Source organism: Haliotis cracherodii, unplaced genomic scaffold, assembly GCF_022045235.1.
Source record: "Haliotis cracherodii isolate W230 unplaced genomic scaffold, xgHalCrac1.p SCAF_3, whole genome shotgun sequence".
NCBI lineage: Eukaryota > Metazoa > Mollusca > Gastropoda > Lepetellida > Haliotidae > Haliotis > Haliotis cracherodii.
In genome coordinates this window covers 67,900,402-67,921,002 of record NW_027266286.1, presented here as the reverse complement: position 1 = coordinate 67,921,002, position 20,601 = coordinate 67,900,402, and the positions used below count along the sequence as shown (strand labels likewise).

General features: G+C 40.6%; 1 protein-coding gene across 1 annotated transcript; it reads left to right on the top strand.

The window, feature by feature from the left end:
* The first annotated feature begins 325 nt into the window (after positions 1-325).
* On the top strand, positions 326-19,674 carry LOC139474952 (organic cation transporter protein-like). Its single transcript, XM_071258153.1, has 10 exons — positions 326-496; positions 646-865; positions 1,162-1,265; positions 2,080-2,234; positions 11,240-11,408; positions 11,954-12,172; positions 15,087-15,313; positions 17,278-17,459; positions 18,106-18,257; positions 19,321-19,674. Exons 1-10 carry the CDS (start codon positions 354-356, stop codon positions 19,463-19,465), a joined length of 1,716 nt encoding a protein of 571 aa, XP_071114254.1. The 5' UTR covers positions 326-353; the 3' UTR covers positions 19,466-19,674.
* The last annotated feature ends 927 nt before the right edge of the window (positions 19,675-20,601 follow it).

Genomic DNA, 20,601 nt, shown 5'->3' with positions numbered 1-20,601 from the left:
AGTTTCCCCCCATGCGGTACACAGAAGACGCCGAGATATCTAAGTAAGTCTTAAATGATACGTCGAGAAAGTGGTGTTCGACTTCAAGAGGTTTCAAAAAATTCCAAACGTGTTCCTATCATATTCCCATACATCAAAATGTCAGCATAAGGGGCGCGCTGTGTTTGTGTGTCTCATAAGACTGCTTATCAGGAGCCTCTGTGGAGTAGATACGCCAAGGACATGCGTACTCGAGGACGGTCACACCACAACGTATAGAGTTACAATGACGAATGTAACATATTCCTCACACATCTGTTGGGGGTCACTTCGTCTTTCGATTTGGTGAAGACGTAGTTGGGAGTTAGTTGGCCATGAAGTTTGACACAATATTAGAACATTTGGGGGAGTTTGGCCCCTACCAGAAACGCCTCTACCTGATGGTGTGTGTACCAGCCATCACGTGTGCCTTTCAGTCTCTTTTGCCTGTATTTTCTATGGCTCTTCCGAATTTCAGGTAAGTTGTCAAGAACATTTTAAAAACACAAATGTGACATGTTATGAACCTGCGTTTGATTTGCAGTTCATGCATTTGATTGGACTCAACATTGTTATATAGGTTTGTAGCTTGTGGTTATAGCTTGAACTTGTATTTGTGGTTTCAAGATGTGCAACGCCAGGGTTAGCCAATGATACCTACAAGAGCCAAGGTCAAGGTCATGATGTGATAGTGAACGGCAGCATCCCCTGGGACCGTGATGAGGACGGCGTATCGACGTTGTCAGAGTGTAGCGTGTACACGAACTTGACAGCGGGGAACGATACACGAGAATGTACATCCTGGGTGTATGACAAAACCACCTTCACGTCCACTGCCCAGTCAGAAGTGAGTTTCCATAACTACTATGGACACATTATGTGCTTATTTCAATGCCAGAAAACAACGAAACATTTACATTTAACAAAGTACATTTACATCAGCAGTGTTGGGGAGTCTTCACACTCTCTGGTTTGAATCCCCGACCACAGTAACGCCGCAGCCAAAGGGCGATATTTACGCTGTGACATGCTGGTGTCAGCAGTCACAGAATATGTTAATTCCTCGTCTATATTTTGAGAAATAACTTCTAACCATTGTTAAGCTTCAGGATGTGATTGTAACAATTAGTTGGTATCTTACAGTTCAACTTCGTGTGTGGTAACAAAGCATGGCGAGCCACATCTAACTCCTTGGCCTTTGCGGGTGGGCTAACCGGGTCGTTCGTCTTCGGCTTGGCATCTGATTTGTAAGTTGATCTCTTTGAACCATGTTTTAGCTATATCGTGCCATGGGATGAATGTTGGTCTAACTTTGGGTGAGGTGAGTTGAAATGGGGTTTAACGTCGCGTCCAAGATTATTGCATTTATGATATGACGTGCATGCACGCGCGTGTGTGTGTGTGTGTGTGTGTGTGTGTGTGTGTGTGTCTGCTTGTACTAGTCCGGACTGATGCCGATTTATAGTGCTAGCACACTGAGATACCATGCCGCAGTTTAACATGAATACCCCACTCAGACACAGTATACTGACTCCGAGCCGACCAGTCCTTGTGTTATCCATTTAATGCCGAGCGCCAGCCAGGGTCACAACAAGTACCATATTTAAACGTTTCTTGGTATGACGCGGCCGGGGATCGAACCCCGGACCTTCCGCTCTACGGGTGGACGCTCTACCACTAGACCACGGAGGCGGCCCCTAGCTTTGGACGTGCATGGCGCTATGTTCGCTAACAGTCGAACTAACCAGCGAACCAGAACACGGCTTAGCAATGCAAGTCTACACCGGAAACATTCAGCACCTTAGCCCACTGGATCTGCCGAGGAGGCATTTCAATCATTGGAAATAGCTATTTGTTCCTTTAATGGAACTCAGTTTTCAAGCGAAGTTCCTCAACATGTATGGCCTGTAGAACTCATCGTAGTGTATCCTGCATTCATAATTACCCAAAAAGGATTTAAAAGTTGCAAGACAATCTGAAAAGACCTGAACACAATGTTCGGAGTGATTTTAGCATGGTTTGTTGTTTTAAAGCACATACATGTAATTTCCCTACTTTCAGGATTGGTCGGAAAAAAACGTACTTTTTCAATGTGTTGCTCCACTCTGCCAGCTGTATCGGCATAGCCTTTTCTCCTAATATGGTGATCTTCAACGCACTGAGGTTCATCGAGGGAATGGCTAATTCTGGACTCTACATGGTGGCATATGTTATAGGTTAGTTCCTTGAAGGACCGACTATGTATTTTGCTTTCGGTTGAGAAATGAACCGATTTGCAAACTTATAAATCCGCGTACCTCAATGAACCGAACAAAATACACAGTCAATCCTGATTATTAAACTCGACAATGAAACATGTAAATGTGTTATATCAACAAAAGTTTAATCAAAACAAATTTATTAAATCAAATTAGATGCATCAGTAGACAAATGTGACAAGATTATAATCATTCCAGGCGTAGGAATACATACTGTGGCGTGACATGAACAAGGTGATTGTTTAATTTATTGCACATAACCTGACACGCTCACAAAGTTAAGTGCCAAGAGAGTAACGTCAAACAAAGTTCACGGGACCTATCAATCATGGCAAGAGGCAAGAAGACGAGCTGCAAATATACGAATCAGAACAAGTAGGTCAGGGAGAAGGTGGCTGTTTCAAACGACATGGACAGTAATCACTGGATTAAAACTATAGTTATAGTTCTCAGAACTGGAAGATATAGTTGGAAACTGCGAGTTTGAAATGAAACCCGAAGACATGAAATTTGTGAAAGTGAGATTGTGCGATGCTGTTATTTGTGCAGTGAGTGTGGAAGACGGCGGTGTTTGTTTTATAGTTGGTATGTATGACACCGGAAACGAGCACTAGAATGTTATTATATGAGTCGATAACTTCATGATGCTACAGATTAACAGAGAGGATGGTTGGTTTGTTTGTTGTTTAACGCCGCACTCAGCAATATTACAGCTATATATGACGGCGGTCTGTAAATAATCGAGTCTGGACCAGACAATCCAGTGATTGACATCATGAGCATCGATCCACGCAATTGGGATCGATGACATGCATCAACCAAGCCAGAGAGCCTGACCACCCGATCCCATTATAATTACACTGCAAACACGAAAACGTCGTTTTTTCCGTATATGGTCATTGGACGGAAAAACGACGTAATTTGGACGCTTTCAAACCATCGTTTTTCCGTCCAAATAACGTCGTTATTTGACATCGGAATTTACTGGGAGAGAACGATATCATCAAGCTCCTCCCTTTCTTGATTGGCATTGTCAATCAAGCAACAGCGTCTACTGGTATTCCTACTTCTCAGATTTCATTGGTCAGTTCTCGCGTGTTAGATTACAGGCCCGAGTTTGACGCTGTACTCGAAGCGCTTAGAGGAAGCACTGAAATCAATCTTCTACGCATGCGGATTGCTTAATGCCTTGTCCAAATTTTCCGTTCTGTGCATGCGCGATTTCGCGTATTGTTTCCACTATATGTCACCACTATTTGACAGTGATTCATAAACACAGTCTCGTGATGAGTTCGGAATCGTACAATGTCGCTTTAATTTATGGCACGTACTTGATCGGCGCGTATTTCCCATTAACAAATACAATGATAACGGTAATAATTTTAGTCAAAATAATTAGGAAAGCGCAAGGCTCAGGAACGTCTGAGTATAGGAAAAGGATTTATACTTTCGAAAGTTATATAATCGTCAAATACGCAAAAGACTATCAACCGGCTTTTAAAACTTATTTTTGTAGAAGGTGATCTTGGTGTTTATTGCCAGATAGTATAAGCATATACATTTTCCCGATATTGCTTATTTTAATGTTTATTAATAGTTTTAAGGTTCGTCCGCCTAATTGACGGGATTCCACTTTCTCATTTGTACATGACACATAAACAGTGTTCTGTTACTGTAAACAGATTAGTTTCAAATTCCAAACTGGTGATATCTATTCAGACTAATGCTTAGTCTCTAAAACTGTATAGTTTTGAAAGAAACAAGTAACTCCATTTAAATTGAAGAGGAGCCCCAGTTATATGGGAGATTCCAAGATGAACCTACTCTATAGATATCTAAGCTGCCACCCAAACCGACCCAAACGGGACACGATAGCTTATTGTATGCTATTTAGTCACATGGAAGTGCACCAGAATTATACATTGTATTCCGGACGATTGTGTTCTTTCATCTACTTTTAAATGTTGCCTGTACACTAATCTGGACGTACTACTCATTGTTCTACTTATGTCATCCTATTATATATATATATATATATATATTTATTTATTTATATCAGATATACACGCCAGAAACCTATGATTGTGGGTTCAAATCCCCGTTCCCCCCGATTATGTTTCTAGGTTTGTCAGCACCATACCCGTGCTCGTGTGTTTCACCGAAGTGGTAAACGTCTGAGGCCTGCATCACTTCGGGCTTTCCTCCCACATTAAGCTGACACGTCGTGATATAACTGGAATACTGTTAAAAGCGGTGTTAAACCCAACTCACTCACTCAACTCCCTCACTTCGAGATAGTAAGGCTAACGCTTACTCACCGGCGGAACATAGACAATATCGCTAATATAGATATCACGTATTTGAATGTTAATACTAAAGACAACACTCATTTTTTTTGCAGTGACGATATAACACTTATACACGTTTATTGGTGACGTTAGGAGGTGTTAATTAAAATTTATAGATAGCGCTGGAGATTAAAGGGGCACTAATCTAACGCCATTCCCCGGACTGGTTGTTGCCTTTGTTATTGTTTTTTCCCCCGTGAGTACCCGGATGATACGCAACGCAAATGAGCGTGACCAGAGACTGGGCTACCGTCTTCAAGGACAGCTAAATAAACTTGGAGGCTGGAGGCAATATTTGTTTTACGCATTTTTGCATAAACACTGATTGGTTAACTGTGATCTATAAAGATTTCGACAAAGGGCGCATGTTAATTAATTTCTTCAGCCTAAACAAACAGACGAAAAGAACAGCGGAGCTCATCAGATGTCATTTGGAAATACCCCAGATGGTTATAGTTTAATACTAAAAAGAGTATCCATGCAGTGAAAGGATTTTCGGATTTCGGCTTGCGTCGATAATACGATTACTACTCCCTTGTTGTCATCCACGTTTTCTCGTATAACCCTACACTTGTGTATTTGTCGTCATTCACTTGATGCTCAGTTAATGAATTTATTACAGGTACAATTAGAGGTAGCACCACTTACATTACCTGACAAAGGTTCCCATTTGGCATTTATTTTGTCTGGGGTAATTATTCAATCTAAATCCAGGTTTGAAGTGAGGTGAAATGTGTGTTATGTAATATGCACGTGGCAGCCCAGCAAGAGATGAATGATCAGTTGATTTACTTTGTTTTGTAAATCAACGGATGGTTCCTAGTCATCAAAGGATTAACAGAAAATACGTTGATTGATTAATCACTGTTATCTTGCACAGTGGATATGTCAAGAGTGAGTGTTTACATGTCTAGGTTTTCTAATACAAAGGGAATACACTCATATATTGGCGTGAAGTGCCGATGTAAAAACAACATACTTTGTTCAAACGGTTATCTGATAATACGTTGATTGATTGATCATTGTTATCTATCACTCAATGGATTTTTTAGGAACCGTGGACGTTATGAAAATAGTTGTCACGTGGGCTTTCTCAGCCGACCATTGAGACGTGACACCTATGTAAAACACCTGAAACAATCCAAGTGATCAGTTGAGAAACGAACACGGGTTATAATATCCCGAAACGATATATATCTTTTTAAATATTTGATTGTTAGTGAGACACGTGACATCGAATAAGTTTCTTTGTACAGCTGCAGACGAGTGGGATATTGTTCCTTTGTGTGGATATTCACGGATACATTCCTCGAACAAGGAAGCTGCCTAAAATTTATACACATAAATTTGGTAGGTTGTAATTATGATATTTGCATTTTGTTTTCCTTCTTTTAAACCGATTCGTTCTTGTTTCTCTACGCCTTGGTTGGGAAATTCTTCAATGCGCGATAGACGTTATTTTCACAGGTCTTTTCCTTTGTAAGCGTGTATATATTACCGTCAATTTGTAAAATGTGATTCTCTCAGGCAATTTATAAAAGGTGTAAATATTTCAGTCAGTTCGACTAAAAAATCTGTCCAGATTGATTAAGACGATCAAAAAGGCCTACAAACATCACAACAGATTATCATGTAGGATTAGCAGCTTTTCAACGTAACATTTTCAGTCTCTTGGTGATGACATTAAACATCAAAATGTTTGGAATTTGTTATCATGATAATACAGATAGAAATGTTTTTCAGTCACTTTGTAAAATAAAATATTTAGACGTTTAATAAATGTGTTACACATTTGACAGTAAAAAAAATATACACACTATAAAAAAGCAATGCTCAGGTGAAATATTTACTTTGTGTTGCAAGTCAAAATAGTGTAAACGAAAATCGCAAAATTACCAAGCAAGTGACTTCGTCACCATTACCGATGCTATTTCATTTTGTTGATCAATTTGACCATACGCCCTTATTACTAACAATAAAAGTGACTAATGCGCTTACGAATGGCGCAGCAGAGGTCGCGAACTAGTCTAGATTTCTGCTATACATCCGGGTACTCACTGGGGAAAAACAATAACAAAGGCAACAACCAGTCCCGGGGAATTGCGTTAGATCAGTGCCCCTTTAAGGGTCCTGTCCGAAGGTGCTTATGATAAGAGGGGATACGCCGAATGTTTGCTGAATATATTAAACAGACAAAGGGCATAGAATTTCGGTGCACTTGGAAACATATTGAACCAGTTAGGTATTTAGATAAATGAAATATGAAATAAAAGTATTGAAATGGTTTGCACTATTTACGTAAAAGTATTGAAATGGTTTGCACTATAACAATACTTATGGGGCAGTTTTCAATCTTGTACTGATTTACTCTGGTGTTCCTGAGGGGAGGTTATTTGCTTGGGTGTTATACCCCGTTTTTCTGGTAATCCTATTATTACTTCATTTTTATCTAATGACACCCTGTTCTCTGGCTCACGGCTCCGTGACTATCCATAACAATTAAGATGAACATTCAGATCAAGTACATGAATGAGTTTGTTTTGACGCCACAGTCAATCAAAGACCAATGCTGTGCGGTTTGATTACACACTTCTACCAGGTCGAACATCGTGGATCTTTTTCTACCTAAAGAGAATCATAGTTCATATGCTAATCCATCTATTGCCTACAAAAACCGTCCCGCTCAAGATGACCTTACTTGTTGTTAAATCCATCATTTATCCCCACGTTCTCAGTAGCTTCAAATGCGCTGAAATGTGCGATGCTGAAGAACCGTGTTCACAGCTGACCGACTTGGTATTTTGCTGCACTGACAGAAACTGGATATACTGACACACAGCTGTTATAGATATTTAAATAACCCCTGATCAAATAGATGCCCTTCGTTAATCTCTGTGTTGAGTACCGTATATACTAGATGCAATGGGCTATTCATGGCATATCACAGGCTTTTACGGATTGTGAACCAGCCTCGCGATATCTAATCCGCTGTCCTCGGATAGATATTAACATATCTTCGAGATCTGTCTGAATTAATGGCGTGACAGTATTCAAGAAGTACGTTAACGGTTAACGGTCATGTGAAATATAAGAATGATTCCACCACAGAAGCCAAATCTTAAAGTTGTTTGATTCTTCGGTAGCATTTTCAATAAATGTTGTTCACGAAAGGTTCCTGAATACATTAATCGAGAATACGCTATCCGCATTGATGACCTATTTCTGCATAGATATATCTAGATCGGTGACGCTAAGCCGGTGACCCGTACCCAGATCCGGACATACCAGTGGAACAGGCACTCACTCACTCACTCACTCACTCACTCACTCACTCACTCACTCACAATCTATCAATCAAACAATCAATCAAAATGGAAATCGAGTGACGGATGCTTGACTCATTGTAAGTCTTTGTACGCCATTGTATCGTTGCTAGTGGTACCAGTTACCGGTTTGGGCTAGACGAAGCATTGACGAAGCAAAGAGGTATCCTTGAGGGAGACTGGTATCACACCTGTGATCCCTGGCGATAAGAAATATGACATTGCGTACAAGGCCAGCAGTTAGACGTATCAACGTATAATCGTAAATTCTCCTCGGTGTAATATATATCTTGCATGTGTACGTAAACAGGATGTGTTTGGTAACTTGAGTAGGAAGCACAAGTGCACGAAAGGATGGTATTTCGATGACAAATGAAAGAAGACAGAATGATTGTGACCCAAATTTAGTGACTGGTGGCCGTGTCGCACGTACGAAGTTTTATTAAATGTATCCTCGAGAGTCAGTAAGAAACTAGAATTCGAAATAACTGCCTTTGTTCTGTAAATCTCACCAAGTTTCAGCTTTCGCCTCTTCCTTTGTGGAATGAGGTTTCACATTTGTAAAATGGTCTCTGTTATCTGTCTGTACCATCAACGTAACTGCCCTCACCCCCTGCAGTTTTCCCATCCCATATTGCCAAGCAGGTGACCCACAAGGAGGAATACGGCCCTCCCTCAGTCCAGACTCATGAGTTATACTGTGTCTACCACAATAAATTGTGAAGACGTAGCCCTGCTGTGGCCAAACATTGAAAGTTGTAACATTTCCGCTAATAAGTATCACATGCAGTATACAGTATATCAACTGCAATATACTGTATACAACATTCAGTAAACAGTGTGTCGCGAGCTCTGCCCTGGGATGGAGCACACATTTCCTACCCCTCTCCCTTCGGCAAACACCTCATTAGGGTTGCAACGAGGTCACAGGTCAGGCGTGCACTCGTCAGTTTTCTAATGCGGTCAAGAGTAAGATCTTCCGGAAGACCACTGCACTGGAGGTATGTGGATTACGTGTTTGGAACTGGGAGTCGAAGCACTTTTAGAGAAGAGTTCACAATAAAACGTTATGGATTACGGGGACGGACTTGTGTTTTCATTTCAAGACTTACATGTATCAGGTTGAACTTCTACGACAGATGTAACTTGGTTACCGCTTCCTAACTGTAACATTAACTGAACTTTACGTCTTTTATACACATTTGTGATGGGGCGACAATGCGACAACGAGACATATTTTGACCTTGAAAATGTCGCGTTACGGCATCGTCGCCCTTTTGTAAAATAAAGAAAAGGATTAATCAAAGAGCGACAAAGCAAACACGCGACAATGCGACAAATGGCCAATTGTCGCGCTTTTGTTAATTTTGACGCGTTTTGCTTGTTTTTGTAAGGGCGACAATGCGACAACGCGACAATGTCCCTTCCATGTGATCTGTGCAAATAAAACTGAGTTATGAAATAGAAGTCTGACATGCCAATTAAAAGATAAAGTGTTGCAGCTTCTGATTTCATAGATCTTTAAGAAGGACTTTCAATAATGGGATGGGTGATGAGGTCAACTGCATGCTGAGTCTATACGTTGTGATTAACAATAATGCTCCGAGTCAATACATTTTGTCAAAATGTATAATAACATGTATTACGTGAATGAACATATTGTTTATACTCGTCCATGTTTTTGACGGACAATATAATTAACATGCTCGGTAAAAGTTAGGACGGGCATCATTGTGCGTTTCCGTGCTTTGTTCAGGTGAACAATTGACTTGTCCGTGCATGTGTTTGTGACGGGTGCCACTTATGTGGCAGGATACGCTCACCTTTTCCCGAACACACGTTGGATGGCCTGAACCAATTCGGATTTTAATCCCACATCAGTCTGTACACCGTGATATAACTGAAATACTGAAATACTGTACAGTTGAAAATGGTGTTTAATGCGATTACCGTAGTGTGTTACTGCAACAGTTCAAATGTTGTGCAGTGCTGTTATGTAATATGTAAAAGAAAGCATATTCAATTATACAATTGATTTGAATAGTGCGTCAGTGTATTTTATTAACGCCCCAAACCGTAATTTAAACACATATGATAACAGATCATATACACGCATGGTGCCTTGACTTACTGCTAACTTTAATAGGCCATCCCGGAATAAAATAGTCCCCCCCCCCCCCCCCCCCACATGTGTTTTAGTATGTTTACAAGAAATATATTCCAAACAATATCCTCATTAGGTGAGATTGTCACTACGATAGTTTGGATGGTTTTTTTGTTTGTTTTTTTCTGGGATGGGTTGTAGCGAGGGTATCCTCAAACGGGCATGCAACCATGCTTCTGTATGAATTCGTACCAGGGAATTCCAAGGGTTTTCCCCAGGAATGTGGAAGTAGTCAGTGTTTACGCCATTTCAAGAATACAGTCACGTGAAGAACGTCATGTGACCGACCTCTCGTCCTAGCCGTATATCTTGTAAACTTCACATTAAAAAATTAGTTATTATCATAACCAAATGAAACACAACCCATTATTCGATAGGGGTAACTGTTCATAGCCGAGGAATATGTTACCACAATAAACTTGGTAACATAGTTTGGTTTGACTTCTTGGCGCGTACCTGAATTCCATTAACATGTTACATATCCTAAAACTGGCTTATCAGCAAATCTCGCTGCACTGCGCGCGACAGATACTAGAGCAAGCTTTCGAAAGGAAGCTTTAGGAATCACGTGCGTCGGGGGACCAGCGCCATCTGATTGGCCATTAACAAGTGTACAAGGCGGAGCAAAAAGCATCGTTTTTCCGTCCGTTTTACGCTTGAAAAACTCGACCCTTTTCTGCACACTTTCTAGACGCTCACCAGTTAATCAATTTTAATGAATTTTTAGTCGTTTTTCCGACCAATGACCATATAAGGTAAAAAACGACATTTCGTGTTTGCAGTGTTAGCCGCCTCTTACGACAAGCATAGTCCCCTTTTACGGCAAGCATGGGTTGCTGAAGACCTATTCTACCCTGGATCTCCACCGGTCATTAGCAGAACGGACATTCACTCGACTGTAATACTTCTTGGAATTCCCTGACATTCCGTACCTAGTGATGACAGCATTCAGGGTATTGCTTAATTTTTAATATTCACTTTGAAATTAATGAAATAACACGTGACCAATTCAGCTAAGCAGAAAAGCAGGAATAACAATGAACACAACGAAAATTTAAACATGTAATTATGACTATTTATCAATGATATCAAGTTATGAGCCTAGGCAATGTTTCCTCTTTCTTATAGGGATGGAGTTTGTGGGACCATCAAAGCGAGTGATTGCAGGAATGGTCATTGACCTTTTTTGGTGTCTTGGTTTGTTCATCCTTGGCGCCGCTGCCTATTGTCTGCGAGACTGGCACCATCTGCAACTAGCTCTCTCTGCGCCTTCAGCACTGATTCTAATCATGTGGTGGTAAGTGCTATAGACACTTTTGCAAATACTTTGTTTTTGTTTTGTAGGTTAATAAATGTAAATGATTCTTGTAATGATAAATGTTTCTTCATTTTGCAGTATTACACATAACACACTGATTCGCATGTCCTTGTGGGCGTCATGTAGGTGTCATGTGGTTGTCATGTGGGCGTCATGTAGGCGTCATGTGGGCGTCATGTAGGCGTCATGTGGGCGTCATGTAGGCGTCATGTGGGCGTCATGTAGGCATCATGTTGGCGTCATGTGGGCGTCAAGTCACAAAGCGACAAAACCCTATACATAATCATTATACGATCGTGCGATTCCGACTATACTAAAAGCAAATGAATACCTAGTGTTCATACTAGGTGTTAACACAAACTTGATCGTACACCGCCCCACTCGTGTCACCAGTTGCAAACACATACAAATATAAGTCAAGCGTTGACATGAACAAACACGGGAACATATTACGGTACACGTCAAAATAGAAAATTGCATCGGACATTATTGCATCAAGTCATCACGTCATTCCTTTCTCGTAGGTTTATTCCCGAATCTCCAAGATGGCTGCTGTCACGTGGGAGGGACGCTGAAGCTGAACAGATTATCCGGAAGGCGGCTGAAGTAAACGGCGTGGACCTTCCACCCAAAATATTCGACAAGTCGACTCTGAAGCAGGAAAATCAGCCTCAAGGCAAGGTGTGGGAAATGTTCACAACGCCAGTTCTCTTCATCAGATGTCTCATCATCTTCTTTAACTGGTGGGTAGAATAGCCTTGCAGACAGGCACCTTCTTATGTATAATACACTTACGTATCACCTGTTATTATATATTCTACTATGAGTGGATAATCAATAAGAATTACAATGGAAATAGACATAATCAATTGGATTGAAAAACATTAATGAGTCTGATTTTACTTGTACAAACGACCACACTGTTACACAACTTCCGTTTGACCACCAACATGGCTGATATCAACACAACAGACGTGATGGATTTCGGAACGTTTGAAATCATTTGAAATCATAGCCATAGGGCCAACACTGACCATCTTTTTTGTGGCATGCCGGGGTAGAGGCGCGTGAAATCATCAAACTCAGAGGCCATAAACATCAGCAGTGTTTTATGAGCTACTACACCCGTCGGCCGATCAAATAAAGTACTATTCTTCAATTCTTCGGAGTTCAGATTCGCCAGTCAGACAAGTATCCACCAATGTCACTTCAAATTTCAATCATCTGTTTCATAAGGTTCGTCTTACATCATCATCCAAAAGCTGTTTAGTTATTCAGTACTTTTGAAAAACGAAAAACAGACCAGTGCCAGGTTCGTTATTCAGTTTTTGTCCAACAATTCTATTAAATATAAGCTAGTCCATAGTCCATCTCTCAACAACTGTTAAGCTATTCAGTACTTTTGAATAAGGAAAACTAACCAGCACCCGGTTCGTTATTCAGTTTATGTTAAGAAAATATATAAATAAATGGATTAAAGAATCTGCTCCTGTTTTTATTTATGTACTTATTTACAAGAAAGACTTAAATTGTAGGGGAACCTTTGCAGAAGTAACCCCTTTCTGGTCAGTGTCCATCATCACCCACAACAGACAGGATGTCGTACAATGTATCTATGTTTTCATGAATTTCATGACTGTTCAGTTAATGGTGGTGACATTTCACACAGCTGCAGTAAGATGTCTTACTACTCTCCGAATGTCTGATACTATGACATTTGATTTGTTTTGGTTTGTAACTTTGATCGTTGACTACGACCTGGAATGGATCCCATGATTGTATTCATCATATAGGTGACAAGTTAACCTCACGTTTTGTTTGCACAGCTCCAGACAACCACTTGCATAGTGTTGTAAACTTAGATTATAGTTCAGTAGAGTTCAAGACGTCAGTAAACATAAGTGTTACATTGCCATTTAGTATTATACCAGCCAGATGGATCAGTTTTGCATTGTGACGTTTATACATTTCTGCCCACAGCAAACTTACCTATAAAATGAACATAACTGCTATCTGACGAAAGACCTTTTATAGAAAATACTGTCTGGGTAACTCACTACATTTAACTGTAATGAAAATTATCATACAAGAGTGTAAGTAGTATTGTAACCCTTACCTACAAATAAAGTGAATACAGTTTGATCTATCCCCTTTTAGTTCGTTATTATTCATCCATAAACTGCCGGAAAGAATCCGACTGAATAGTATTATTGATAAAAGATAAATGGTGCTGTTTAGATTCCAGTTGCTGGACAGTACTTATTAACTAAAACTGCTTGAACATAGATTAGACTACCTCACATTTGTCAATTTGTTGGACATGAACTGAAAACTAAAATGCTGCAGTTTAGTTTTTCGTTATTCCAAATACTGAAAACAGCTTTTGGACGATGTAAGACGAATCTGCTGTCATATATTAAATGAGTTTCCGTGTATTTGACCACATTACTGTAGTTGTTTAATATGCAGCCTTTGAATCACGAACCCGGTGCTGGCTTGTTTTTCGTTATTCGAAAAACGAATAACGAACCCACTGTAGATACGGTATCTTATATTTGTATATATACCAAGTCTGAATAACGAACCCGGTGCTGGTTTGTTTTTTGTTATTCAAAAGTACTGAATATTTATTAACTAAACAGCTTTTGGATGATTATGTAAGACGAACTTGCTGTCATATATTAAATGAGTTTCAGTGTATTTGACCACATTACTGTAGGTGTTTAATATACAGCCTTTGAATAACGAACCCGTTGCTGGCTTGTTTTTCGTTATTCGAAAAACGAATAGCGAACCCACCGCTAACTTCTGGCCCCTTGTCACATTTGACATATGTTCAGCTTCATTTGTCCAATGGTTTCTTATTAGAATACAAACTACACATAAACAAAATGACATCACATTGGCAATAAAATGGTCTTTCAATGCCGTGATAATATCACAGGTCGGATCGGAACAATGTCAGATAAGTTTCCGCTCCGTCAGTTCAGTGGTTTCAGATAAGAATCTGAAGACGTTGGTCATGCCATAACAAGATAACAGCTGACGTTATAAAGTATTCATAGATTTTAGATAACATCTCTGCTAAGAGTCCATTGCATGATTCCGACTATATCATAAACAAACATGTTTTCTTATGAAAACACATGCAAAGGCGAGTCAAGTGTTTAATTCAATTATGAATCACTGGCAAATAGGGATGATAACAAGTTTGTTTGATAGGCATTACTTAGAAGTTGACGGATGACAAGATAGACACAATTTTTATGGATAACAACCCGTTTATCTAAGGCCTTTTACAGTATTAAAGAAGTTGTTATCCATAAAAATTGTGTCTATCATGATAACAAATGTTCGCGAAAAAGTGAGCGCATCATTCCCCACAGGTGGTACCCGTCACAAACACATGAAACGGCAAGTCAAATTTTCACCCGAAAGCCATTCATGAAATATGGGTACAACACTCGGAAAGGATGCCACTCCCTATGCCACCGTAAGGAGGTGGGCAGCAGAGTATAAGTGTGGCAGGGAGAGCCTTAAGACGACATCCTAATAATAGATAAGCAGCCTAGAAGCATTTTACGATATTGAGCCCATTTCGGTAATTGGACAAACAGATTTAAATGTTTCTCACATGCGGCCTTTACTGTGTTTCAGGTTTGTGATCAGCATGGTCTACTACGGCCTTGGACTGAACGTACAAAACCTCAGCGGAGACATCTTCCTCAACTTCACAATCGCCAACATCATGGAGACTGTTGCCTACGTCCTCTGCATCTTCCTCCTCGACCGTACCGGAAGGAAGAAACTGCATTGTGGGAGTATGCTGCTGGGTGGCATCGCGTGTCTGGCCACCACATTCCCTGTTATATATGGCAACAGCTGTAAGCATTTGAAACGGTTTAACCGTCTCAATTCTAGTTGTTGAATGTAATTACGAGTGGTTCACGAGATATTTCGATGGGCAGTTGCGAAAGACTGACGCCCCTCAAAATATCGAGAGTATAGCAATGAGTCAATCAAATTTCAGGTCTCGTCACCACGGCACATGACGTGACACCCCTTTCTATCCCATTATGATGACGTCACACTATTGTTGTTGCAGTTGATTCTGAACCAGGAATTCACTGGCCAAACATAAACAAGTAAAACTGACGCCTTCGGGAATCTGTTGATTCAACGGATTCTAGACTTATTTCTCCTTTACGGAGTCTTTCGTTTTTTGTCTTACGTTTTAGTGTTAACTTGAAAAAGCGACTTATGGCCACTGATCAAAGTGCAATGTTAACAACTACATGTTTGTTTCTCTTTAGGATGATACCATATTTTGTAAAATAAATTCAACTGCGGTCTTTTTTAACAGTGTATAAATAGAACACTCTTTCTTGAAGATTTAGAAACATTGTGGAAATATAGTTACCTGTTTCATATTGTTAATACTTTTGTCCTCACGATGCCTGCAGAAAAGTTTTGAATAGCAATGCTGACAGAAACTTTCGTACATGCCTATCTTTGTTGACATTCTAAATTGTTGACCACATATCCAGGTGAGCTACAGCGCAGCGCCACTAGATTTGATTTTTTTTTTTAAAAAAAGATGCAGGTCTTGCGTTAGTTTGTACTACTAACTTAAATGGCAATATGGTCGTTTAGGACATAGCAACATCGCAAGAAACTGGAAACAGCTGCACATGTTTTGTGGTATCTCCGCCTGTTAATAGGGTATCGGAGACTACAGTCCTTTACGGTGTATCTCCGCCTGTTAAAAAGTGTATTGGGGACTTCACCCCCTTCACAATGCATCGGAGGCCCCACCTCTTCACAGGGCATCGGAGGCTCCATCCCTGCACAGTGCATCGGAGGCCCAACCTCTTCACAATGCATCGGAGGCCCCACCTCTTCACAGGGTATCGGAAGATCCACTCCTTCACAGGGCATCGAAGGCTCCACCCCTTCACAGGGCATCGGGAGTGGCCCCACCTCTTCACATGGCATCGGAGGCTCCACCCATTCACAGGGCATCGAAGGCTCCACCCTTACACAGGGTATCGGAGGCTCTACCCATTCACAGGGCATCGCAGGCTCCACCCATTCACAGGGTATCGGAGGCTCTACCCATTCACAGGGCATCGAAGGCTCCACCCATTCACAGGGTATCGGAGGCTCTACCCATTCACAGGTCATAGGAGGCTCCATCCATTAACAGGGTATCGGAGGCTCTACCCATTCACAGGGCATCGCAGGCTCCACCCATTCACACGGTATCGGAGGCTCTACCCATTCACAGGGCATCGCAGGCTCCACCCATTAACAGGGTATCGGAGGCTCCACCCCTTCACAGGGTATTGGAGGATCCACTCCTTCACAGGGCATCGAAGGCTCCACCCCTTCACAGGGCATCGGGAGTTACAGAAGGCCCGTGCTACAATGTATTGTTATTAGGTTAAATCTTAATATTTAAACTGTAGTTCCCATATGTCAAGAAATCAAACAAAACATCTTGCTCATGGCACCTACATAATCATCAAGCTTCTTATCCGTGTATTTGTGCCATAAGCAAACATTCGTGAATCTAATTTGATACTTATTTATTAACTTTTACTAAGATAACTATACAGTAAACTACGGTTAAAACGAACATGCTTATAACGAACTGACGTATATGACGAATTTACCTTTTGGTCCCGACTATCTGCTGTAGTTATGCTGTGTATATGCTCATAACGAACTACGGTTATAACGAACTAAAATTAGCAGTCCCTTTGAGTTCGTTATAACCGTAGTTTACTGTATATGCTACTAAAAGACCAGAAAGGATATTCTATCCTTTCCGGCATGTTGTTTTCAGATCACATGTGGATTACAACAGCACTGTCAATGATTGGGAAACTTGGTGCTTCTGCAGCCTTTGGCATCATTTACGTATTTTCCGCCGAACTGTTTCCAACTGTAGTGCGAAACTCTGGAATGGGTGTCAACTCTTTATTTTCATCTGTTGGAGGAGTTGTCGCCCCCTATATTGCAGATCTGGTATGTATGACGTGGTTTACTCTTCTGCTAAACACTTTTTTGAAAGCTGACACTACGTTTGATGTTTAGTGATATCTCAATCACACATTCAGCCTATTTTATAGTGATTAATAAACAAATTCTTAGGATATAGTCGGAATCTTACAAAGGCTTCCTAATGATTCTAGAAAGGGTTTTGTCGCTTTTATTTGCATGACATGTTCCAATTGTGCACCCCTACTCTCTGATTTGTGTCTTTATGCATATGACTATGAATTTTGGTTTGCCGGAGTTGGGAAAATCAAACACATGCATTTCGCGAGATGACTGTATCCTACACGGACCCTATGAAGAAAGTGGAGCCTGACACGTCCATGCACATGCAGGGGAATAATAAAGATAAAATTAGTAGGCCGCACTACCAGTATATGACTGAATGGGAATTCAAATTGAATTTGTAAATGTCCTAGAGCTGTTTAATCGGTATGTATGTAATTCTAGGGTGAAAACGGGGAAAGTAATTCCACCATAATTCCGCCAATAATCTGTGTACAAGTAACAGGAGCGGAATAGAAATGTAAGGTGTTGTTCTACAGCAAGCAGTGCGTGGCCAACCTACCATTTGTCTTTTTAAAGACTGCTCTTGTCATTATCTATATCTTCCCAGGGCATCCTCCTCGGGGGCAGCCTAGAGACGGTGCTTCCACTGATTGTGTTCGGAGCTGTTACCGTTTGCGCGGGACTTCTTTCCCTTCTACTTCCAGAAACCAGGCGTCAACAACTCCCCGAAAACATCGATGATGCCAAAACATTTGGAAAGTATGATTGAGTATATTTTGTACTATATTAATTTCCCTTATTCGTCTATAATACCTGGACACGAACATATTTTTATCATCTAGTGAACGGTATATTTACACATAAGTGCCACCTGATTCAAAATCCAATTCCGAACAATAATGACGAACAATGGACAGCATATTGTTTTAATGTACTAAGCGTGCATCATCTATTAACTGAATGAATTGCCCAGTGCACTGAATCTTGTATGGCAGAGGGCACCCATGTTGAAAATCTGATAAGCAGCATGAGAAGACGCCTCGCGAATGTCATCCGTGAGACTGATTGCAGCGTCGGTGGTTGACAATACTTATTTTTCACTGCGTAATTTTTCAGTCCGATTCATGGTGTGGGCTGGGTGCTGATACTTTTAAGCATTGTCTTCGCATAACACCAGTACATCGGTCACGACTACTTGTGTCAGCTTCATTATTTGTGTGATTGTAGTGCCAGGCGTTCTGTTTGTCAGTTTACTACTCACACACTACACACCTGTCATTTTTTTTAATGTAGCACATATCCGAAAATTATATATTATATCGACCCTGTTCCTCTTTATTGCAAGATAGGGGGCACGGGTGGCCCAGTCGTCTAAGGCGTCGCAATTCGCTGTGCAGAGTTGCGTCCGTTTGGCACGCCAGAAACCTATGATTCTGGGTTCCAATCCCGGTTCGCCCCGAACACTGGGTACGATCACACATAATCTACCAGGCAACAGGATTTTGTCCAAATTTGTCCTCGATTTTTAGGACTCTCTAGTCACTTTGGCCACAAATACCCATTTAACAAATCTACAAATTTACACTAGCATCATACTTATATACTGCTAGTGAATGAGTGACGTTAATCAGCGGGGCCGCGATGACAAATATCTCCGTAATATCAGTGTGTCATAAGATATTAATAGCATCAAGGGCTTTTTTGCAAGCTCACAAATACATCGTTGTGATAAAAGATTGATTTAGGATTTTAGCTCCATCACCGTTAGTTCTAACGTATGGTACTTGCTGCTTCGTATTTAAGCATGTGCTATTTATTTCAGAGCCAGTAGCAAGAAGGGACTACATGGTGATACGTTTTGCGACTCGAACACAGAAGCAGATAAAACACAAGACGAGTTACAACAAGGAGACAATTATACATCTTTCAACTTACAAGGCAGTGACGTCATAACATTTCCTAAATGAATCCTGAGAACAGAAGCAATCTACCAATATCAATATATTCCATACCAGGCTTTCTCCTTATACATGTATCTCGTAATATTTTTTAATGTGAAGTTCACCTGATATACGGCTTTTCCATTGGTAGAGAGATCGGTCACATGATCGCGAAACTGACGTTCATAAGTGTGTGAACGACACAAGGGAAGCCATTCTGGTCAGTCAAATCCAAGTCATACATGAATACATACACATTTATGAAAAATGAGTGTAGGGTAGAGAAATCTTTTTTCATTCAACAAGTACATACATGTGTAATAGAAAAAGATGAATGAGGGTTTTGTTCTGGTTCACATCTCGTGCCAGACGCTTCTGTTGGTAGTCATGGTTGTTCATTATGGTATGCGCCAAACACAGACAATTTATAGAGAACATTGAGTTTCCTCTATGAGTTTTAGTCGTGACGGACATATGTAAACACATGGTAATGTGTAGAAGGATTATGATGATTATGCCACGATTCCTAGTATATACACTATTGAATGTGTATCACGACATATTGGACTGTCTATGTGGTCTTGCATATGCCCGGAGTTCGGAAGACCGATGGTTCGATCCTCACCGCGTCATACAAACATACCATAAAATATGGTACTTGTTGTTACCCTGCCTTGCCCTCGGGCATAAAGGGGACAAAACAAAGACAGGTCGACTCGGAGTTAACATGTGTTAGTAGGGTGTAAACATATTAAACTGAGATTTAGTACCTCAGTGGACAAGCACTATACAACCGGAATATTACATATCGTATCGCATTTGTATCTCAAACAATGGAATGCTTAAGTCATGATACTTGATTATATATAGTATAGAATGTATAAGGAAACAAACAGGACAATACTTCTAAGATGTCAACGTTAATACACATGTCGTAGCTGCCTTGCATTCTAATTTTTATTCCACTGACTGGACTATTGAAGATATTCAAGACGTACTGAACGTACGTAAGAATAATGATCGTTTCCTACATACCAACTATAAAACGTCGGCGCCAGAGAATAACCAGTCTCGATTACCCGCCTAAAAAGATTCCATTGGGCGTAAAGGCAAATAGCTGTGGGAATTATGTCAATGGATCACTGAAAATCAGTGATTTTACC